Genomic DNA, 24205 nt, shown 5'->3' with positions numbered 1-24205 from the left:
ACATGAGAGGAGGGGCAGGGTGGGAAGGGGGTCCCAGGAGAAGGTGACACCCTCCAGCCATCACCCTCAAATGGGCCAGAAGGTTGAGCCTCTCACCCCACCTGTGGGCCCCCAGCCCTCAACCCCCGCCACCTCTGGTTCTGAACCCCACCACAAGGAGGGATGAGAAAGATCCTGGGAGAAAGGACACCCTTCCCTGCCCCTACACAGTATTTCCTCTCCTGCATGGAAACTGCGAAGCATTCCCGGTCCCCTCAGGAGGCTCCTGCCTGGCTCCTGCCCAGCACTGCCTTGCCAACTCCACCAGGGGCTCCCTTGCCTGGCTCCAGCTACAAGCTCCCCACTTGGTACCTGGCCCCCTCTGCCCTGCTCACCATGCACTGACATCCCTCCTGTCCTGTCCTCCGGAACCCTTGACCTCTCTGCTCTTCCTCCATCTCCCCTCCCACAAGGAGGCTGAGTGCCTGCTACTTGCTGAGCCCTGGCTGATGCACAGGACAGTGGTGGAGGGGGCTTGGTTCTGGGGGGCAGTGGGGGAGAGGGCTTGGCTCTGGGGGGCAGTGTTGATTCGACTTCCGGAGGCGGAGCTACGAGCAGCAGATCGCTTTCTCTCCTCTCCTCTCCTCTCCTCTCCTCTCCTCTCCTCTCCTCTCCTCTCCTCTCCTCTCCTCTCCTCTCCTCTCCTCTCCTCTCCTCTCCTCTCCTCTCCTCTCCTGGATCAACTAGGAATACCAAAGGAGACCACCCGGACCGAAACAAGACAGGACTAGAATGACCACAGGAACCCAGTAAATCACCCGTGAGTACAAACATGCGTGGCTGGTGACAGAGAGGAGAGAGGGGCCTAAGGAGAGATTAAGTGGCTGCTAACAGTTCAACAGTTTATCAGTGGAGACACCACCTCCAGTCTGCTCCACAACAAGGGGACAGCTGAAGGGAGGAAAGGACTCCCCAGAGACTCACTAAGTGCAACTCTGAGTCTCCATTGCTACTACCCTCAGAATCTGGAGCAGCAACAGGGAGGGACACCAGGAGACAGAGATCTAACCGGGAAACTCAGGAGAAGACCTATACCTCGGTGGCATAGCTGAGGGGCTGTGTAAGTCTCTTTGCATAACCACTAGATTATCTCTGCCACACCCTGCTTTATCTCTTGGTCAGGAGTCAGTGATTAAGCTAAGAAGCCTATTGATAGTTTAAAAGCCCTCAGGCTCCCATAGCCTACAGGGAAGAAAAAAAAAAGAGGCTTTTACACCACCGAGCTCCAACTCAGGGATTGAAAAAACTGTTAACATATATAAAATGGTTAAAACAACAAGAAAAAATATTGGAGACTCGAACCAGGACAAGAGTCCAGCTAAAAGTCCTCCAGAGGGTGAAGCACAAAACAACGAGTTCAACATCCAAACATTAGCTAAGGAAATAATAATAGGAGTGAGTAAAGAATTTGAAAAAATTGTAATCAGAAATGCAGGAACAACAAATGAGAAAATGGAAGAAAATTCTAATTATCTCATGGTTATTAGAGAGCTGAAAGCTGAAATCGCTGAGCTAAGAAGGCAACTAGCTGAACAAGCTAAAACAGTATCAGAGCAGGGCAACTTTTTCTTCTTCTAGCGTTTGCCCTTCTTCCGTAGCAACAAAATAGATGAACTCCAGAAAGCAGTAGAGGGCAGAGAGAATAGAATCAATGAGGCTGAAGACAGAATTAGCAAGATTGAGGATGAATTAGAGACAACTAAAAAAGAAGTAAGAGATCTCAAAAAGAGATTAAGAGATGCTGAAAACAACAACAGAGTCCTATGGGATGACTTCAAAAGAAACAATATACGCATTATTGGCTTACCAGAGGAAGAAAGAGAAGGGGAGGAAGAAAGCATTCTCCAGGCTATAATAGCTGAAAATTTCTCTAGTCCAGACAACACCAAAGACATAAAGATTCAAGAAGCCCAGAGGGTCCCAAACAGAATTAACCCAGACCTAAAGACACCAAGACATATCATACTTAGATTGGAAAGGAATAAGGATAAAGAAAGGATCCTCAAAGCTGCAAGAGAAAAACAAAGAGTCACCTACAAAGGAAAACCCCTGAGATTAGCAGCAGACTTCTCCATACAAACACTACAGGCCAGAAGAGAATGGCAAGATATCTATCGAGTGCTCAATGAGAAAGGCTTTCAGCCAAGAATACTATATCCTGCTAGACTGTCATTCAGACTAGATGGAAGCATCAAAACCTTCTCAGACAAGCAACAGTTGAAGGAAGCAACCATCACCAAGCCTGCCCTGAAAGAAGTTCTGAAAGGTCTCCTATAAACAACCAGACCACCACAAATAGGACATATATCTGGGGGGCAGTGGAGGAGAGGGCTTGGCTCTGGGGGGCAGTCGGGGAGAGGGCTTGGTCCTGAGGGGCAGTGGGGGAGAGGGCTTGGCTCTGGGGGGCAGTGGGGGAGAGGGCTTGATTCTGGGGGGTAGTAGGGGAGAGGGCTTGGTCCTGAGGGGGTGGTGGGGGAGAGGGCTTGGTCCTGAGGGGCAGTGGAGGAGAGGGCTTGGCTCTGGGGGATAGTTGAGGAGAGGGCTTGGCTTTGGGGGGTAGTGGGGGAGAGGGCTTGATTCTGGGGGGTAGTGGGGGAGAGGGCTTGGTCCTGAGGGGCAGTAGGGAAGAGGGTTTGGCTCTGGGGGTAGTGGGAGAGAGGGCTTGATTCTGGGTAGTAGTGGGGGAGAGGGCTTGGTCCTGAGGGTCAGTGGGGCAGAGGGCTTGGCTCTGAGGGGTTGTGGGGGGCAAAGGCTTCATCCTGGGTGATAGTGGGGAAGAGGGCTTGGTCCTGGGGGTGGGCAGTGTCCCAGGTGAGGCTGCCGTTCAGTCAGAAACCACCCAGATGCCCAGCAACTGGATAAAAGCCACACAGCCAGCTAGATCTGGGCATCTCTGCTCTGGGCCCTGGAGGGGCAAAAACACCAGGGAAGGTAGGCATGGCTGGCCTTGTGCCAGTACAGGGCAGGGCTGGAATCCCCTCGGGCAGCTCATCATACCCAGATGCAGGTGATCATCCTCTCATTGGGACAGAGACAGCAGGGAGAGGTTGCATAGCCCCTGCACGGGGCATCCCCGGCCCTTGCTCAGCTGTGCCTTTGGGCTCACTGTTCAATCCTGGCGATGGCCAGGAACGTATGCTCCTGTCACCATGGAAGACAGGAGGGTAGGTGAAGTGGCTCACTCGGATGCCACTTGCTTTGTCACGTATGCAAACTGGGTTCGAGCCTGGGAGCACTGTGGCTCCAGGGCAGCTTTGGCACTGTACTCTCCCCTTCTCTCTGCCTTGGCCTGGAATGGAAAAGCCTCAGCAAGAAGGGGGAAAAGTGAGAAGGGAAGGAAGGAAAGGAAATTGAGTCCAGCAGAGGCTCTGGGGCTGAGGACCCTCTGTGTGAGGGACCTGGGGAACAGGGGACAGCACCGGCTGACATCCGGGGAGGTAGGGGACACCTGTCTGCTGGCCTCAGGTGCCCCAGTCACCACACCTGCATCCCAGGCAGCGGATGGAGTGTGGATGGAGCGGAGCATGGAGCAGAGAGCATGGCCGAGCCCCCTCATCCACCTGCCGATGTGGGGATGCTGCACGCTCCCATGGCCAGCTTGGTCCAGTCTGTGTGGGGCGGCAAGGAAGGGACCCAGTGTTGGAGTGGATCACCGAGAGGCAGGGGCTGGACAGCCAGAGGGGCTCGGCCTCCATCTCCTCAGGCCCCCGGGAGACGGGGACCTCAGCTTGAAGCCCCACTGGCCTCAGAGTGTGCCACTGAGGGGGAGCGGAGCCCACTTCCAGAAAGTGCAGAGCCAGACAGAGACGCGCAGGGAGTCGGCCAGCTGTGGACAATCCAGAGCGGAGACAGAGGCAGCTCCTGGCCCCTTGCTGTGTGCTTGGAGCCCTGGACATGAGCTGCAGTGTGCCCTCCATGAAGATGACAGGGTGTGTGTGCGTGGCTTCTTGGTCGCACACACAACGCTCAGCTATGGCTTATGGTGGTGCTGAGGACTGAACCTTTGAACCTGGGACCTTTGGTGCCTCAGGCCTGAAAGCTTTTTTTTTTTTTTTTTGTACTATGCAGTCTCTCCAGCCCTTCAGGTCCCCTACGCCTACACTGAACTTCTCTGTTTCCAGTCTCTTGGAAACAGAGTTGGCAGTCAGCTGAGGTAAAGAACAAACACCTCATCACAGACCCCTGCAAGCGTCAACCCGGCTTTGACCTAGCACGTTATGATCGGGCCCTCCTCAATAGCTATCGCACAGGCCATGGCCGGTGCGCCACTATGTTCCATCGCTGGGGAGCCAGAGACGACCCGAACTGCCCCTGCGGCTCCAGACAGACTATGACCCACATAGTCAACGACTGCCACCTCTCCAGATTCAAAGGAGGTCTCGAAACTTGACATCAGGCTCAACCTGACGCTGTTGACTGGCTAAGGAAGAAGGGCAAACGCTAGAAGAAGAAGGAGGATGTGTAAGGTGCTCATGTCCCTGTTTATTTATTAATTTTTTCCCATTAGGACTTCACCAATCCTTGCCAACTTTTTCAGATAGAAAGACAGAGGGAAAGATACCACAGCACTGAAGCTCGCCTGAGAGCAGTGGGGGTTGGGCTTGAGCCTGGGTCACACAAATGGCAAAGCAATGTACTGTGCAGGTGAGCTATACTGATATCTGTTCACTAGCAGGGTTATCTCTAGGAATGCCTGAGTGACTCCAATATTCCTAGTGGTCATATATTTTTTTCTTCGTAGAGGGTGAGACTGAGGGAAAGGAAGAGACAGAAGGAGAGACAACTGCAGCGCTGCCCCACCACTAGCAAAGCGTCCCCCTCACAGGTGGGGAATGGGGCCTTGAACCAGAGTCCTTGTGCAGAGTGACGTGTGAAATCTACTAGGTGAACACCACCTGGCCCCCAAGATTTTTATTATTAAAAGATGTTTTCTGCTGGTGGGTTATGTATAACAGTCATGCAAAGAGACTCTCATGCCTGAGGCTCCAAAGTCCCGGGCTCAGTCTCTCACACCAGCATAAACTAGAGCTGAACAGAGCTGGGGGGGGGGGGGGGCTCCCAGGCTACAGGCTTCCTTTTTCTTTTTTCTTTCTTTCTTTTTAAATTTTTAAAATATTTATTTATTTCCTTTTGTTGCCCTGGTTGTTTTATTGTTGTAGTTATTACTGTTGTTGTTATTAATGTCGTTGTTGTTGGCTAGGACAGAGAGAAATGGAGAGAGGAGGGGAAGACAGAGGGGGGAGAGAAAGACACCTGCAGACCTGCTTCACCGCCTGTGAAGCAGGTGAGGAGCCGGGGGAAACCAGGATCCTTATGCCGGTCCTTGAGCTTCGCACCATGTGTGCTTAACCCGCTGCGCTACTGCCCGACTCCCTTCTTTTTCCTTTCCCCCCCCCTTCCTTCATTCTTTTTTTTTTAATATTTATTTATTCCCTTTTTGTTGTCCTTGTTTTTTTTTGTTGTTGTTGTAATTATTATTGTTGTCGTTGTTGGATAGAACAGAGAGAAATGGATAGAGGAGGGGAAGACAGAGATGGGGAGAGAAAGATAGACACCTGCAGACCTGCTTCAGCACCTGTGAAGCGACTCTCCTGCAGGTGAGGAGCCGGGGCTCGAACCGGGATCCTTATGCCGGCCCTTGTGCTTTGCGCCACCTGCGCTTAACCGGCTGCGCTACAGCCCGACTCCCCCCTTCCTTCATTCTTTCCTTCCTCCCTCCCTCCCTCCCTCCCTTCCTTCCTTCCTTCCTTCCTCTTGATAGAGAAACTGAGAGAGGAAGGGTAGATAGGGAAAGAGTGACAGAGAGGCCCTTGTAGCCCTGCTTCATTGCTCATGAAGCTGCTTTTCCTCTACAGGTGAGGGACTGGAGGCTTGATCCTGCGTTCTTGGCCATGGTAACACGTGTGCTTAACCTGGTTTGCCACCTCCCAGCCTTTCTTTCGTTCATTTGTTCATTCTCCCTTCCTTCACACGTGTGGACATAGCGTTTCCCACCATGGAACATGGCTCGGCTATTACAGTCCAGCACTGCGACCAGACACAGAGCTCAGCTGGAAGAGCACAGGCGTTCCCTGCAGGTTTGGCCCAGCCCTGCATGAGCCAGAGTGATACTCCTGCTTCTCGCTCTCTTGTAAGATACCATTTCACAGGAAATAAATCTTTTGAAAAAGTTGGCTATTTTTTCCCCTTTCTGTTGTCCTTGTTGTTTATCGTTGTTGTTATTACTATTGTTATTATTGCTGTCATTGTTGTTGGATAGAACAGAGAGAAATCAAGAGAGGAGGGGAAGACAGGAAGAAAAAGACAGACACCGGCAGACTTGCTTCAGTACTTGTGAACTGACCCCCCTGCAGGTGGAGAACCAGTGGCTGGAACCGGTCCTTGAGCTTCGCACCATAAGCATTTAACCCGCTGCACGACCACCTGGCCCCCCTTCTCTTTCCGTCTCTATCTCCCCTTCATTCTCACTTTCTCTCAGTCTCTGACCAAAATTATTGTGTGTGTGTGTGTGTGTGTTTGTGTGTGTGTGTGTGTGTGCGTGTGTGTGTGTTTTAAAAAAATAGGGGGGTCAGGCGGTACTGGAGTGGGTTAAGCACAGATGGTTCGAAGCCCAAGGACCAGCACATCCCGGTTCAAGCCCCCGGCTCACACCTGCAGGGAAGTCACTTCACAGGCTATGAAGCATGTCTGCAGGTACCTATCTTTCTCTCCCCCAGCTCTGTCTTCCCCTCCTCTCTCCATTTCTCTCTGTCCTATCCAACAACGACAACATCAATAACAACAACTACAATTATAACTACAACAATAAAAAACAAGGGCAAAAAAGGGGAAAAAATAAAAATAAATAAAATATTAAAGATATACATATATATATATATGCTTTCAGGAGTAGGGCGGTAGCACAGTGGGTTAAGTGCACGTGGCACTTGCACAGTCCAGCATAAGGATCCTGGTTCAAGCCCCCGGTTTGAGCCTCCGGCTTCCCACCTGCAGAGGAGTCACTTCACAGGCAGTGAAGCACGTCTGCAGGTGTCTGTCTTTCTCTCCCCCTTTCTGTCTTCCCCTCCTCTCTCCATTTCTCCCTGTCCTATCTAACAACAGCGACATCAATAACAATAATAACTACAACAACAATAAAAAAACAACAAGGGCAACAAAAGGGAAAATAAATAAATAAATAATACCCTTTCAGGGGTGGGGAGGTAGCACAATGGTTCTTCAAAAGACTCAAATGCCTGAGGTTCTGAGATCCCAGGTTCAAGCCTCAGCATCACTGTCAGCCAGAGCTGAGCAATGCTCTGGTCTTTCTCTCTCTGTAGCTCTCTCATTAAAAAATAAGTAAAATGTTTTTAAAAAATAGATATCTTTTCATTTTGTGCAACAAGGAGTTATATATAATATAGCAAATATTTACACAGAATTTCCCGGGCACTGAACTAAGTGCTTTGTACACCTAAGCTTAGTAGCCCCGGCACTCTGCGAGAGTACTTGGCATTCTTGTCACCATCTTGTCTTGCAGGTAGGTCCCTGGGCACGGAGTAGTTACCCTGATTGTCTCCCATCACACAGCTGCTTAGTGGCAAAAGCAGGGCCTGCAGCCAGTCAGCTCTTCAACCTGCGTGTGAGTGTGGGTGACAGGGTGGGGGGAGGGCTCAGCGGGTGGAGACGCTACCCCCCCCTCCACACACACAGTTTAATATAAATCCTCTGATGGCTGTGACAGGGGAATAGCCCAGTTGGGAGAGCACAGGAATTGCCCAGCTAAAGCCCAGGGTTCAATCCCTGGCACCCCCAGAAATGTCAGAAAAACAATCCACAGAACTTAACAAGTGGTGGAGCAGTGCTTTTGATCACTCTCCCTCACACACAATTAACAGACACAGAACAGTAGCCCAGGAGGTGAGACAGCAGATTAAGATGTTGGACTTTCAAACATGAGATCTCAAGTTCAGTCCCCGCAAGGCATGTACCAGAGTTATATGTTATATTATGTTCTCTCTTTCTCTCTCTTTCTTCCCCTCTCTCTCCTTCCCTCCTCCTCCTATATCTCTCAATAATAAACAAATTAAATTAAATATCTGTTTTGTCACCAGGGTTATTGCTGGGGCTTGGTGCCAGCACCATGAATCCACAGCTCCCAGTGGTCATTTGCCCTCCACCCTACTCATGCCCCCTTTCTTTCCCTATTTTATTTGGACAGAGAGAAATTGAAAGAGGAGGGGGTCAGGTGGTAGCGCAGCAGGTTAATAAGCGCATATAGCACAAAGCTTAAGGATCCCAGTTCGAACCTCCTGCTCCCCACCTGCAGGGGAGTCGCTTCACAGGTGGTGAAGCAGGTCTGCAGGTGTCTGTCTTTCTCTCCCCCTCTCTGTCTTCCCCTCCTCTCTCCATTTCTCTCTGTCCTATGCAATAACAACAATAACAATAACAAGGTCAACAGAAATGGAAAACAAAAACAAAAAACAGCCTCCAAGAGCAGTGGATTTGTAGTGCAGGTGCTGAGCCCCAGTGATAATCCTTGAGGCAAAAATAATAAAATTAAAAAATGTTTAAAAAGAAAGAAGTTGAGAAGGGAGAGGGAGACAGAGGAGAGAGAAAGATAGACACCTGCAGGCCTGCTTCCCCACTTGTGAAGCGACTCCCCTGCAGGTAGGGAGTCGGGGGCTTGAACTGGGATCCTTATGCTGGTCCCTGTGCTTTGCACCACGTGTGCTTAACCTGCTGCGCTACCCGCTCCCTAGTGGACACATTTTTCCTTCTAATTTCAGATAGAGAGAGGGAGAAAGGGGCGGGGGCGGGGGAGAAAGAGAGAGAAGGAGACACTGTAATATTCACGGAGCTTCCTCTGCCATCATGCACAGTACTCCCATGTGCTGGCAGGGACTCAAGCCTGGTATCCTGAGCAGGGAAAAAAATGCCACATAAATCACTTAATCCAGCAATCCCCACTGGGTATTTATTTTACTCTCAAAGCTCACACATGTATCCAATTATATAAGGGGGTGGGAGAGGTAGGAGACAGCTCACAGGTTAGAGTGCACATTTTATCAGGCACAGAGATACAAGTCTCTTTATTTCTTCCTCCCTTTCTGTCTCTCACCTGCTTTCTTAGAAAAGGAAAAAGACCCCAGCACCACCATAAACCAGAGCTGAACAGTGCTTTGGTGTCTTTCTCTCCTGCCTCATTAAAAAGAAAAAAATTTTTTAAAAAACTGAAGGAAAGGAGAAGGGGGAGTCGGGCGGTAGCGCAGCAGGTAAAAGCGCAGGTGGCGCAAAGCCCAAGGACGGTTCGAGCCCCGGCTCCCCGCCTGCAGGGGAGTCGCTTTGCGAGTGGTGAAGCAGGTCTGCAGGTGTCTGTCTTTCTCTCCCCCTCTCTGTCTTCCCCTCCTTTCTCCATTTCTCTTTGTCCAATCCAACAACAACAATAATAACTACAACAATAAAACAACAAGGGCAACAAAAGGGAATGAATAAATAAATAAATAATTTTTAAAAAAAGAGGAAAAGGGGTGGGGGTGTAGCATAATGGTTATGCAGAGACTTTCATGCCTGAGGCTATCAAGTCCCAGGTTCAATCCCCCACACTGCCATAAGCCAGAGCTGAGCAGTGCTCTGGTAAAAAAAAAAAAAAAAAAAGGAAAAGGAAGGGGCTGGGTAGTGTCGCACCTGGTTGAGCACACTTGTTACAATCTGCAAAGACCAGGGTTCAAGCCCCTAGTCCCCACCGGCAGAGAGAAAGCTTTGCAAGTGGCAAAGCAGGGCTACAGGTGTCTCTCTCCCTCTCTGTCTCCCCCTCCCCTCTTCATTTCTGGCTGTCTCTATCCAATAAATAAAGATAATAGAATTTTTTTTTTAAAAAAAAGGAAAAAGGAAGGGGACCAGGTGGTGGTGCACCCAGTCAAGCACATAGGACAAAGTGCAAGGAACTGCACAAAGATCTGGATTCAAGCCTTCAGCTCCCCACTGGTTGGGGGGAGACTTCACAAGCAGCGAAGCAGATCTGCAGGTGTCTGTCATCCCTCTTTCTTATTTTGCCTCCAGGGTTATTGCTGGGGCTCAGTGCTGGCACTACAAATCCACTGCTCCTGAAGGCCATTTTTTCTTTTTTTGGATAGGACAGAGATGGGGAAGATAGAGAAGAAGAGAGAAAGATAGACACTTGCAGACCTGCTTCACCCCTTGTGAAGTGACACCCCTGCAGATGGAGAGCCAGGGACTCCAACATGGATCCTTACGCCAGTCCTTGTACTTTGTACTATGTGCACTTACCCCGGCGCACCACCACCTGCCCCCCTCTCTCTCCCTATCTATCTCCCTCTCCTTTCTCAGTTTATCTCTGTCCTATACAATGAAATGGAAAGAATGCCCTCCAGGAGCAGTGGATTTGTAGTACCAGCACCAAGCCCCAGGAATAACCCTAGAGGCAAAAAAAAAAAAAAAAAAAAAAGGACAGCATAATGGTTATGCAATAACTTTTCAGACCTGAGGCCCTGAGGTCCCAGGTTCAATCCCTAGCACCACCATAAGCCAGAACTGAGCAGTGTTCTGGTCTCTTTCTCCCTCTTGGCATCTTTCCCTCTGTCTACTCTTTCTCATTAAAAGAAAATAATAAAAAGAAAAAGAAGAGAAAATTAAAAAAAAAAAAAAAGGAAAGGGGGTTGGACGGCAGCACAGCGGGTTAAGCGCACATGGCATGATGTGCAGGATCACGGTTCGAGCCCCTGGCTCCCCACCTGCGGGGGGTGGGGGATCACTTCACAATGGTGAAGCAGGTCTGCAGGTGTCTATCTTTCTCTCCCCCTCTCTATCTTCCTCTCCTCTCTCAATTTCTCTCTGCCCTATCCAACAACAAAGACAGTAATGACAATAATAATAATAACAGCAACATCGATAAACAACAAGGACAACAAAAGGGAACAAATAGCCTCCAGGAGCAGTGGATTCGTGGTGCAGGCACCGAGCCCCAGGAATGGTCCTGGAGGTAAAAAAAAAAAAAAAAAAAAAAAAACATAAGAAAAAGGAGGAGACGTGGTCCGGGAGGTGGCGCAGTGAATAAAGCGCTGGACTCTCAAGCGTGAGGTCCTGAGTTCAAGCCCTGGCAGCACATGTACCAGAGTGATGTCTGGTTCTTTCTCTCCTCCTATCTTTCTCATCAATAAATAAATAAAATCTTTAAAAAAAAAAAAGAAAAGAAAAAGAAAAAGGAGAGTCCATTGTAGTGGGTGGACTCACACAGGGCTGGCATCCCAACCCTGGCAGCTAAAAAAATGTTATGTGCATCATTCCTTGAAATATTGTCACAGCAAAATATGGCAAACAACTTAACTATTGATTAAATAAGTGGTCCATCTATACGAAAACAAATTATGCAGCTCTTAGCAGGTATCATTTTACAGATGGATCGGGAATAAGCTCCAGGATGCACCATCGGCAGAAACAAACAAGACAACTGTGCCAAGCATCTGACAAATGCAGCTTCAAGGAGAGATGCTCGTCGAGTCACCCACTCACTCTGGACACAGGACACCAGGACACTGGACAACTGTGAGCAGCTGAAAGAAGTTGGACCCTTACATGACACCATCGACAAAAAGAACTCTCGGGAGCCAAGGATTCAAACAGAAGTGTTCAAGCTGCAGAACTCATAGGTGAAAACACACTGGTGGACTTTTGCGGCCTTGAATTCTTGGCGATGGATTCTTAGCTTGGACCCCAAAGGTACAAGCAACAGAAGGAAAAGATGGCTGAGGCAGACTTTGTGAGCAGACACCGTAGATGCCAGAGCAGAGGAGTATTCTAGTCTCCCTCCCTCCCATAAAACATGAATATATAAGTCAGAAAAAAAAAATGTGTGGAGACCTGGGTTCGAGTCCCAAGCCACCTTGCACATGGCAGCGTCATGAAAAGGGGACACTTCCTGAGCAGGGCTGTGGTCTCTGTCTCTCTGACTTCTTTTAAAAACTGGAACAGTTTATCTTTTGAAAATGCATTTCCTTTTTATATATTTGTTTATTTTGGATACAGACAAAGAAATTGAAAGAGAAGGGGGAGATAGATATTGGCAGCCCTGCTTATGAAGCACCCCCTGCATGTGGGCATGGGGGGGGGGGTTTCTTGTACATTGTAATAGGTGCAGTCCACCAGATGAACTACCACCCCGCCCCCTACCCAGAATGAAAAAGTAAATAAGTGAAAAGAGTCAGATGGGATTAGTAGAATCATACAGGCATTAAAAGTCCTGGCAGGTAGGGAAAGAAAAAAAAAAAAAAAAGCAACCAGGGATAAGGGTCAGAGGAAAGGCTGTGCCTTGTCACCCACAAGTCCCAGGCTCAAGCGTCAAGGCACTGAGGGAAACTCCCTGTGGGGTCCTTCTCTCTCTCTGCCTCTTTATCAGAATGTCAGAATGGATGAACTTAGCTTAAAACAGTGGAATTGGGAATGCATGTATCCACAGCTCAAAAGAAATCAAACAACATGAATTAGAAATTTTTGTGTTTCAAAGAACACTGTCAAGAAAGTGAAAAGTCAGTCCAGAAAACAGAAGAGAATAGTTGCAAATAGAAGCCAGGTGGTGGTGCGCCTGGCTGAGCGCACATGCTACAATGTATAAGGACCCAGGTTCAAGCCCCAGGCTCCGTCTCTGCAGGGAGTAGCTTCACAAGTGGTGAAGCAGCTCTTTCCATCTCTATCTCCCCTCCCCTCTCAGTATCTCTCTCTCTATATCCAATAACAAATAAAACTATTTTTCTTAAAAAGAGAGTAGTATGTGGTCTGGGAGGTGGCACAGTGGTTAAGGAACTAGACTCTCAAGCATGAGGTTCTGAGTTCAATCCCCGGCAGCACATGTACCAGAGTGATGTCTGGCTCTTTCTCCTCCTATCTTTCTCATTAATAAGATAAATAAAATATTAAAAGAAAGAGAGAGTAGTGAAGAGAGAGAGAGAGAGAGAGAATAGTTGCAAATACTAAGTTGTCGGAAAAAAAATCATGATGGAAACAGAAAAAGTGTGCCATGAGTTTTCAGGCAGTCCAATAAAATCTCTGATAAGAAACTAATATCTGGGATATGTGGGGGGATGCTCTTACAACCCTTTAATAAAGACAATTAAAAGGGGTGATGGTCCGGGAGTTGGCTCAGTGGGTTGAGCACAGGCCTCCCATGCCTGAGGAAGCACCCTGGACAGAGACAAGGGGACCTCCATAGATAGTGGGGTGCTTTGGTAGTGTGTGTGTGTGTGTGTGTGTGTGTGTGTGTGTGTGTGTGTGTGTGAGAGAGAGAGAGAGAGAGAGAGAGAGAGAGACCAGTGCACTATTTAGCTCTGACTTACGGTGGTGCTGGAGAATGAACCTGGGACCTCAGAGTGTCTTTTTGCAGAACCATGAAGCTGTCTCCCCTGCCCATGCCTCCAGATATATAGAGGCAACACAGAACTGTGCCAGGAAAGCTGCTGAGCAGTGGTGCCCACGTGTGAGCAGCACCCTGGGTTGACTCCCCAGCTCTGCATTTTAGAAAGAGGGTGGTGGGTGGTGATGCACCTGGTTAAGCGCGCACACACATCACCATGTACAAGGACCAGTTCAAGCCCCGGTCCCCACCTGCAGTGGGAAAGCTTCATGAGTACTGAAGCAGTTCTGCAGGTGTTCCTCTCTCTCCCTCTCCCTTTCCTTCTCTCTCTCTCTTTCTCTCTTTCTCTCTCAATTCCTCTGTCCCTATAAAAAATTAGGTAAAATAAGCAAAAAATGAGAGTGAATAAAAGAATGTCTGGCCAGAGTTCTGACTAGTCGTTTCTCCAGAAAGGATATACAAGAAGCACAGGAAACAGTTCAGAGTCCACCACCATTGAGTAAATATACATCCAAACACCAAGCTCCAGCACTTCCCTCCAGAGGGTTGGTTGGCAGGACTATGGAAGCCAGAGAGTACAGTGTGGTCGAGGAGAGGGAGAGACTGGGCCCCTCACACACTGCTGACAGAGCCTGACTGGTCCTCAAAATGTAGGGTTGCCACTGAGCTGCCCAGCCCACCTGACAGGAAGGCAAACGCACAAAGGCGTGTGCACAGATGTCCACAGCGTGAGTCACAACAGCCTGAAGGTGGACACACTCAGATGCCCTACACATAACGATGCCACGTTGTACTGGATGGCACAGGAAAACAGGCAATGGCATGACATGTCATTCTGTCTCAAAGCTGTGGCAGCTTTGCTCCTAAGGGCACAGGAGGCAGAGCAGGGATCCAGTGAGTGAACAACGCCCCGGGTTCCACCCGCAGTGCAAGGACGGGCATAAGGATCCCGATTTGAGCCCCCGGATCCCCACCTGCAGGGGAGTCGCTTCACAGGCGGTGAAGCAGGTCTGCAGGTGTCTGTCTTTCTCTCCCTCTCTGCCTTCCCCTCCTCTCTCCATTTCTCTCTGTCCTATCCAACAACAACGACAACAACAATAATAACTACAACAATAAAACAACAAGGGCAACAAAAGGGAATAAATAAATGTAAAGAAAAAAAAGGGGGGGCTCAGTGGTATCACACATGCTTGAGGGCCTCGGGTCAGCAACTGGTGCCACAGAAAAACTAAACAAAGCAACTACATCAGATTGAAAAGCTTCTGCACAGCCAAACAAACCAAAGCACCGCCTGAACGAAGAGACCCCTTACAGCATAGGAGATCTTTATATGCCATACATCAGACAAGAGGCTAATAATGAAAACACAGAGTTCACCAAACTCAGCAGCAACAACACCAAAAAACCAAGTAACAAATAATCCAATCCAAAAATTGGGAGAGGATATGAAAAGAATATTCTCCATAGAGGAAATTCAAAAGGCTAACAAACAAGAGACAATGCTCCAAGTCACTGAATGCCAGAAAAAAAAGCAAATCAAGACAACAGTGAGATCCCACTTCACCCCTGTGAGAATGTCAGACATCAGAAAAGGTAGCAACAACAAATGCTGGAGAGGGTGTGGGGACAAAGGGACCCTCCTGCACTGCTGGTGGGAATGTCATTGGGTCCAACCCCTGTGGAGAGCAGTCTGGAGAACTCTCAGAAGGCTAGAAATGTAACTGCCCTAAGACCCTGCAATTCTTCTCCTGGGGATATATGCTAAGGAACGCAACACACCCATCCAAAAAGATCTGTGTGCACCTATGTCGACAGCAGCACAATTTGTAAATTGAACTGGGATCCTTTAGCTGGTCCTAGCACTTCACATTATGTGCACCTAACCTCATGCGCTACCGCCCGACCTCCTAAAAAATACATTTTAAAAAATGATGTGAGTGAGTTTAGAGTACAGCACATAGGACAGGCCTGGAAAATACCAGCTATTTTTCCTAATAATAGTAATAACAGCAGCGGGGCATGGGTAGATAGCATAATGGTTATGTAAAGAGACTCTCATGCTTGAGGCTCCATAGTCCCAGGTTCAATCCCCCCACTACCATAAACCAGAGCTGATCAGTGATCAGTAAGAGATAAATAAGTAAATAAATAAATAAATAAATAACAGCAGCTTTTGAAGCTTTGAGGTGTTTGCTGGTCCAGTGTCAATGCTCGGACCCAGGACTCAAGCCATGGTCATTCTTGCCTGTTTTTGCCTCCTACTCCTGCCCACAGAGATGCCACACTCTGGCCAGATGACATGGCCTTTGATTATTTTTGAAAGGTTTGTTTATTTATTCTATGAGAGAGAGAGAGAGAGAGAGAGAGCAGAGCATCTCTTAGCTCTGGCTGAGTGGTGCTGGGATCAAACCCAGGGCCTCCCACACGTGAGCTCCCTGTACTCCCTGCTGAGCTGCCTCCCCAGCCCCCAGTGTTGTCTCCTTGCCTCTGCCAGAGTCATATCTCTCTCTCTCTCTCTCGCCTCCAGGGTCATCACTGGGTCTTGGTGTTGGCACTACAAATCTACCGCTCCTATAAATCTACTGCTCCCAGTGGCCATTTTTTCCTTTTTTCCTATTTTATTGGATAGGACAGAGAGAAATTGAGAGAGAAAGGGGAAATAGAGAGGGAGAGAGAAAGACAGACACCCGCAGACCTGCTTCATTGCTCGTGAAGTGTCCCTGTTACAGGTGGGGTAGGGGCTCAAACCCAGGTCCGTAGCACATAAGTGATATGTGTGCTTACCTGGGTGCGCCACTGCCCGGGCCCCTACCCATGGTCTTCATTCTGAGCGGAGCACTGTCTTGTCTTTTCTTGCCCTGGTGGCCCAGGCAGTGGTGACCAGTGTCGGATTTGAAAGGCTCAGGTTTCGAGTTCGATCCCTGGCATTGCATATGCCAGAGGGATGATCTGGTTCTCTCCCCTCTTCCTCCTCCTCCTCCTCCTCTCTCTCATTAATAAGTAAAAACTGAATCTGCCTATCTATCTGATCAATCCCCCATGGTACAGATGAGAAAGCAGACTGAGTGAAAATCAGTTCCCTCCACTACACTGTGTCCCAGGCAGGCAGCCATGCCCCACCAGGGCTCTGGCCTCTGCCCTCATGTCCCTTTTTAAAACACAGTCATGCTCACTTCCCCGAGAGCTCAGAAGTCTAGGCAAAATGGGCAATGTCTTAGCTGTGCTGACTGACCCCCGCCTCAGCCCTCAGGGAAGGGATGTCAGCAGAGAGTGAGCCCAGGACCAGCTCAGGGACCCAGTCTATTCCCTCCTGGACTGTGAGGCCCTCATTTCTCTAGGCTGATTCCTCTCTCTCACGTGGGGACAGTGCCAGGAAGGTGGCTTAGAGGGAAGAGCACAGGACTTGCAAGCAGGAGGTCCTAAGTTCAAACCCTGGCACTGCACGTACCCTGGAACCACATTCGCCAAAGTGTAATGTACTGGTCCTCTCTCTTTCTCTCTGGAGACAAGTAAATAAATATTTATAAAATAAAGTGGGTGTGGGGAGTCAGGAGACAGTTCACCTGGAGCACACTTTGCCATACTTGAAGACTCAAGTTCTAGCCTCTGGTACCACCCAAGGGCACCACACACACACCAAGGAGAAGCTCCACAGACAGTAGAGTGTAGCACATAGGACAGACATAAACTCTGGTTTATGGTGGTGTGGGGGATTGAACCTGGGACTATGGAGCCTCAAGCATGAGAGTCTGTTTGCATAACCATTATGCTATCTACCCTTGTCCCGCTGCTGTTATTATTATTATTAGGAAAAAGAGCTGGTATTTCCCAGGCCTGTCCTCTGTGTATATGTGAGAGAGACTTTCTCTCTTCCTCTCACTTTCTACCTGAAATTGAAAGGGGGAAAAGTCTGCTGGGAGTCATGCAGAAATGAAGCACCACCAGTGGCAAAAATGAACAGAGGAATACATAAGTCATGAGGGAGAGATAGGACTTAAGGGAGCTGATCCCTAAGAGCCGTGGGACTTGATAATCACATGGAAGAGGCCGGGCAGCTTCTCCAGCACCAATATTAAATACGCGGATTACAGAGCATTGCAAGGCCAGGAGGTCAGCCACCATCTGCAGATGACAAATCAAAGTTGAGGAGCTGGGGGTTTCAGCTGAGCATATTTCCTTTGCAGCTTCTCTTTAGAGGAACAGAATGGAGATCTATAAAATCACCTTTTCAGGAGTCGGGCGGTAGCACAGTGGGTTAAGCGCAGGTGGCACAAAGCACAAGGACAGGCGTAAGGATCCCGGTTCAAGTCCCCAGCTCCCCACCTGCAGGGGGGTTGCTTCACAGACAATGAAGCAAGTCTGCAGGGGTCTATCTTTCTCTCCCCCGCTGTCTCCCCCTCCTCTCTCCATTTCTCTCTGTCCTATCCAACAATGGCAATAACAACAACAACTGCAACAATAAAAACAAGAGTGCGGCTGAGTGGCGGTGGACCTGGTTAAATGCACGTTACAATGCACAAGGACCAGGGTTCAAGACCTCAGTCTCCACCTGCAGGGGTAAAGCTTTGTAAGTGGTGAAGCGGGGCTGCAGGTGTCTCTCACCCTTTTTATCTCCCCCTTCCTTCTTGAATTCTGGCTGTCTCTATCCAATAGATAAATAAAGATAATTTAAAAATAAAATAAAATCACATTTTCTGGGGCTGAAGAGATAGTTCAGCATTGGAACATAGGACTTGCACACTGATCTCCCAGAGCTGTAGATCTGATCTCTGGTACCACCATAAGCCAGTACTGGCTGAGCAGTGCTCTGGTCTCTCCTCTATCTGTCATAATAAATACATCTCTCTCTTCTTAAAAATACACATCTTGAGGGAGTTGGGTGGTAGCACAGCGGGTTAAGAGCAGGTGTCCAACAATGATGACATCAACAACAACTACAACAATAATAAAAAAAATAAAAACAACAAAAGGGAATAAAATAAATTTTAAAAAATTAAAAAATAATATACATACATATATATACACACATACACAAACAACTCGGGAGTTGGGCAGTAGTGCAGTGGGTTAAACACACGCAGCACAAAGTACAAGGACCGGCATAAGGATCCCAGTTTGATCCCTCAGCTCCCCACCTGCTGGGGAGTCGCTTCACAGGCGGTGAAGCAGGTCTGCAGGTGTCTATCTTTCTCTCCCCCTCTCTGTCTTCCCCTCCTCTCTTCATTTCTCTCTGTCCTATCCAACAATGACATCAATAACAACAACAACAATAAAAAAAACAACAAGGGCAACAAAAGGGAAAATAAATTAATAAATATTTAAAAAATGAAAATATATATACATCTCATTTTGGTGATGGTGGGCAGCAAAGCAGCTCACCTGGGTACTGTGCCTGTTTTGTCATATGTGTGACCCAGGTTGGAGCCTGGCTCCCACCTCATGGGAGTAAACTTCAGACTTGGGGGCCAGGTAGTGGTGCACCTGGTTAAGTGTATGTTATCATGTGCAAGGAGCCTGGTTCAAGCCCACACTTTTCCCCACCTGCAAGTGGGTAAAGCTTCATGAGAGATGAAGCAGTGCTGTAGGTGTCTCTCTTTCTCTTTCTCTCTCTGACTCTCCCTCTCCTCTCAATCTATCTAATTTAAAAAAAAAGAAAGAAAAACAGGGAGTCGGGCAGTAGTGCAGCGGGTTAAGCACACGTGGCTCGAAACACAAGGACCAGCATAAGGGGTCACTTCACAAGCAGTGAAGCAGGTCTGCAGGTGTCTGTCTTTCTCTCCTCTCTCTGTCTTCCCCTCCTCTCTCCATTTCTCTCTGTCCTATCCAACAACAACGACATCAGTAACAATGACAATAATAACTACAACAATAAAACAACAAGGGCAACAAAAGGGAATAAATAAATAAATATTCTTTAAAAATAGAAAAACAAACAACAACAACAACAAAAACACTTCAGGCTTGTAGTAGCTTTCCCTTTCTTCCTCTGGCCTTCTGTCTGCATCTCTCTCTCCATCTCCCTCTTCCTCTCTCTCTCTCTCTCCGTGTGTGTGTGTGTGTGTATGTGTATCTGGGAAATAAAGAAAGTCAGGGCCAGGAGGATAGCATAATGGTTTTGTAAAAGACTTTCATGGGGCTGGGAGTAGTTAGCATAATAGTTGTACAAAGAGACTCTCATGCCTGAAGCTCTGAAGTCCCAGGTTCAATCCCCTGAACCACCATGAACCAGAGCTGCTTGGTGCTCTGGTAAGTAAAAACAAAACAAAACAAAACTTTCATGCCTGAGGCTCTGAGCTCCCAGGTTCAAACCCTGGCACTACCTTCAAAACAAAACAAAGGGAGTCGGGCGGTAGCGCAGTGGTTAAGCGCAGGTGGCGCAAAGCACAAGGACCGGCATAAGGGTCTTGGTTCAAGCCCCCGGCTCCCCACCTTCAGGGGAGTTGCTTCACAAGCAGTGAAGCAGGTCTGCAGGTGTCTATCTTTCTCTCTCCCTGTCTCCCCCCCCTCTCCATTTCTCTCTGTCCTATCCAACAACGAAGGCATCAATAACAACAACAATAATGACTACAACAATAAAACAACAAGGGCAAAAACAAAGGGAAAATAAATAAATAAATAAATATTTTTTTAAAAAGTAGGTTCCCAAGTGATGCCCCCGTCCCCATTTTTTAATCATCTTTTGGGTACCATTGAGAAATATGAGAATGCACCCGCCCTCAAGTCCTACAACTCTCCTTTCTTATCTTCCTCAAGGATCTTTAAAGACTGCCTCTCCTCATGAGTGCTGTGAGGTGGATTTGAGTTCACCCTACTGGAGTGTGAAGAAAGACCCTTCTCTTCCAAGTCCCCTCTTCCGACAGAGCAGAATCTTTCCCTGTGTTTGTTGAACTCCTCTTGGGAAAGCAAGCCAGTTGTAGGGGTTTGCCTTTCTACTGGCTTCTGCCCCGTATGACAACCCCCATTGTTTTTTCTACACTGTGCCCTGTGTGACTCCATCCTATTATCTATCCTTTAAAAGATGGAGGCTGGGGGTCAGGCGGTAGCACAGAGGGTTAAGTGCACATGGTGCAAAGTGCAAGGACCAGCTCGAGGATCCTGGTTTGAGACCCTGGCTCCCCACCTGCAGGGAGGTTGTTTTCATGGGCAGAGAAGCAGGTCTGCAGCTGTCCATCTCTCTCCCCCACTCTGTCTTCTCCTCCCTCGATTTCTCTCTGTCCTATCCAACAACAGCAACAGCAAGTGGCAATTGTAACAATAATGACAACAACAAGGACAACAAAATAAGAAAAATGGCCTCCAGAAGCAGTGGATTCTAGTGCAGGCACCAAGCCCCAGCAATAACCCTGGAAGCAAAAAAAAAAAAAAAAGGAGGCTTCGGGGTGGCACACCCACTTAAGCACACAGTACTAAGCACAAGGATCAGAGCAAAGATCTGGGTTTGAGTCCCTGCTCTCCACCTGCAGGGGGGATGCTTCACAAACAGTGAAGTAGGACTGCAGGTGTCTATCTTTCTCTCTACCTCTATATCTTCCCCCTTCCCCTCTCAATTTCTCTCTGTCGTATAAAAAAAAAAAAAAGTTCAACAATTTGTTTGGCTTTGTATGTTAACTCTCTTTTCAGCCATCAGGTTCCAGATGCCATCAGGATGCCAGCCAGGCTTTGCTGGACTGAAGACCCCACCAATGTGTCCTGGAGCTCTGCTTCCCCAGAGACCCACCCTACTAGGGAAAGGGAGAGGCAGACTGGGAGTATGGATCGAACCAGTCAACACCCATGTTCAGCGGGGAAGCAATTACAGAAGCCAGACCTTCCACCTTCTGCAACCTATAACGACCCTGGGTCCATGCTCCCAGAGGGATAGAGAATGGGAAAGCTATTGGGGAGGGGATGGGATATGGAGATTGGGTGGTGGGAATTGTGTGGAGTTGTACCCCTCCTATCCTACGGTTTTGTTAATGTTTCCTTTCTTAAATAAATAAATTTTTAAAAAAAGAAAAAAAAAAGAAAATGAAAAAAAAAAAGTGGCAGATCCATAGTGCAGGCACTGAGCCCCAGCAATGACCCTGGAGTCAAAGAAAAAAAAAAGATGGAGTCTTCCCTCAATGACCATGTTCAAGTGAATCCACCTCACACTCCAAAGACAACACAACCGCTCTGTTCTGAGCACTGGTATAGCCAGCATGCACTTCCCACCTCCTGGGGGTGGGTGGGGTCATCTGAAAGACCAGGATGGTATGGACCTATCAGGGCCACCTCTGCTGCACAGTCCCCTTTCTCTTTCTCCTCCCTGAAGGGCCTCAAACTTTGCCCTTGTCCTCACAGCCCCCTTGCTCCACCCCTCCTAGCCCCATAAGCTCTACTCGCCTCCCTTTCTGCAATTAGGTAAACGTCCAAGGTGCTGAGTCTTCAAATCTGTCTTCGATCCAGAGGTGGGCGGGGGTGGGAGCCACTATGAGTCCTAGAAGACTGTCTCAGCAGTTCTCTCTCCTGGGAGGCCCTTTGCTTGGTTCTCAGGGAGAGAGACCTGTCTGAGCCACACATTTTCAGAGGGTCCCATTGGGTGTGTGTGTGGTGGGAGGGTGGAAACCACCCTTCAGGGGCCCGAGGTCCCTGGGGCTGCCAACCACTCACATGCCAAACAAGGAGCAGAGAGTACAGTCAGAACTGTCCTCCACTGCCCCACGCCGAAGTTTGCGAGACTCTCTTCCACTTGTCCTGGGAGTCACCAGCGTCGTTTTAAAGATGAGAAAACCACCCCAAGAGCAGTGCCTAGACGTAGAATGCCAGCCAGTGAGACGACAAAATCAGATCTTGTGGTCCCCACATCTGCTTTGGTGGACACAGCACAAGTGACAGGCATCCGGAGTGGCCCCTAGTTCAGAACATTCTTCCCCTTCTGAAATGGGCAACAGGGACTGGGGTGGGGAGGAAACCTCAGGGGGCTCTAGCCTGACACCCACACCACTCCTCAATCCAACCTCACATACCCCCCAGCCCTAGCACTGAGGCTCTGTCCTGCCCCAGGGGCTTCCCCCCATACACCCTCCTCCCGGTCTACTCGAGCTAGTTCTGCAGGTACACTCGTCCAGGAAGGCGGGAGGCTCGCAGGACAAGGATGGCCCCCGTTCCCTCACTCCCCGGGGGTCTGAGGAGTCCTCCCTCCCCTGGGTCCCGACCCACCCCTACCTGCCAGGAGCTGCATCCAGGCGCAGATCTTGTAGACTGTGGCTGTGTTGCAGAAGAAGAAGAGCGCGAAGCAGGTGATGCAGCCGAGGATCAGCACCATGGACAGCAGCACGAAGAAGGCGGCCGCCTTGAAGGCGCCCGACGGGATGGTACTGAAGTCGGTGAAGGAGCCCCGGCAGATGAGCTCGCGGCCGGCCAGCCCGCTGCCCACGCAGTAGTGGAAGAGGCCGAAGTAGCCGGGCTTGGGGGTGCTCACGCTGTCGCCCACCCAGTAGGGCTGGATGAAGACCACCACGTTGATGATGGCGAAGCAGATAGTGAAGATGGCCCAGAGCACGCCGATGGCCCGCGAGTTCCGCATGTAGTGCTCGTGGTATAGCTTGGAAGCCTCCTGCGAGGGCAGCATGGTGATGGTGCCGGGGGCGGGGCCGGCCCCGGGTCCGAGGCCGAGCTGCAGACAGAGTGGGGACCCTGAGCCGGGCCTGGGCGGGGATGGGGGGCCCCTCCCCCGGGAGGCTGGCCTGGGGTGAGGGCGGGTGCCAGGGGCGGAGTCTGGGGGGACTGCAGAGACTCCAACCGGAGGACCCTGGACAAGGGGGGGCGGGGAAGCTGGGGGACCGGGACTCCGAGAGGCCTGGGGGGGTAGGATCTGGGGGGAGGGGTAAAGTGACCGTGGGGAAGCTAGCGGGGGGCTGCAGGCTGGCATGAGGGGGGCATGGCCGAGGGTGCAGGCTAGCCCTGGGGGAGGTCTGGGAGGGGTCTCGGAGAGGAAAGGGGCGCCCCCATGAGGGTGGAGAGGACCCGGGGGTCTGGGGAGGTGGGGTAGGGGCTGGGGCAGGAGGGGGGCGGGCACGAGCTCCAGGGGCAGGTGGAGGAGTGGTGGTCCGTGGCTGGGCCTGCGGGGCCTGAACTCGGGGTCCCCCAGCAGCCAGGGCTGGGGTTCTGGGGAGCCGGGGCGCCCCGGGACTGACGAGCCGCGTTGGGGGCCGCGGGGCGGGGGGCGCGGACACCCACCTGCCGGTCTGGGCGGCGGGGCCGAGGTGCAGGTTGGCCTAGGCGCGGCGGCGGGGCGCTCGGGACGGCGGCTGCCCGGGCCCAGGCGGCGGCCTCGGTGCGGCCTCCATCTTGCTCGGTGCTCCCCGGGCCGCGCTCCCGCGCCCAGGCGCGTGCTCGTGCAGCAGCTGAGGCGCGCTCCCGGGCTGCGTGCGCGCGGGGGGCGGGGCGGGGCGCTCCCGGCGGGGCCTAGCCCGGAGTCCCCCCGCAGACACCGAGCTCAACTCTCCCCACCCTACCCCCGACTCTGGCTTTGGGGGGTTGTGGTTTGAGGGATCTCTGGTTTGGGGGGGCCTCTGGTTTGGGCGTACCTCTGGTTTGGGGGGTCTCTGGCTTTGGACGGGTCTCTGGTTTAAGAGGGGGTCTCTGGTTCGGGGGGCCTCTGGTTCGGGGGGGTCCTCTGATTTGGGGAGGCCTCTGATTTGGGGGGCCTCTGGTTTTGGAGGGATCTGTGGTTTGAGGACCTCTGATTTTAGAAGAGTTTCTGGTTTAGGGGGGACCTCTAGTTTGGGCAGGGCATCTAGTTTTGGAGGGGCCTCTGGTTTTGGGGGGAGCTTTAGTTTGGGGGGCTGTGGCGGGGGG

At 50.2% G+C, this 24205-nt stretch overlaps 1 protein-coding gene across 1 annotated transcript in view; it reads right to left on the bottom strand.

Annotated features, from left to right (window-relative positions):
• The window catches only part of LHFPL4 (LHFPL tetraspan subfamily member 4), a 29387-nt gene extending 5632 nt beyond the window's left edge, over positions 1 to 23755 (bottom strand). Inside the window, exons 1-2 of the mRNA XM_060180765.1 lie at positions 23585 to 23755; positions 22571 to 23021 (exon numbers count right to left, since the gene is read on the bottom strand). Coding sequence (XP_060036748.1) covers positions 22571 to 22976 — 406 coding nt within the window. The 5' untranslated portion in view covers positions 22977 to 23021; positions 23585 to 23755. The remainder of the gene's footprint in view (positions 1 to 22570; positions 23022 to 23584) is intronic.
• Between the last annotated feature and the right edge of the window lie 450 nt (positions 23756 to 24205).

Source organism: Erinaceus europaeus, chromosome 21, assembly GCF_950295315.1.
Source record: "Erinaceus europaeus chromosome 21, mEriEur2.1, whole genome shotgun sequence".
Classification (NCBI taxonomy): Eukaryota; Metazoa; Chordata; class Mammalia; order Eulipotyphla; family Erinaceidae; genus Erinaceus; species Erinaceus europaeus.
The sequence above is the reverse complement of the archived record's forward strand: the minus strand, read 5'-3'. Positions and strand labels throughout refer to the sequence as shown.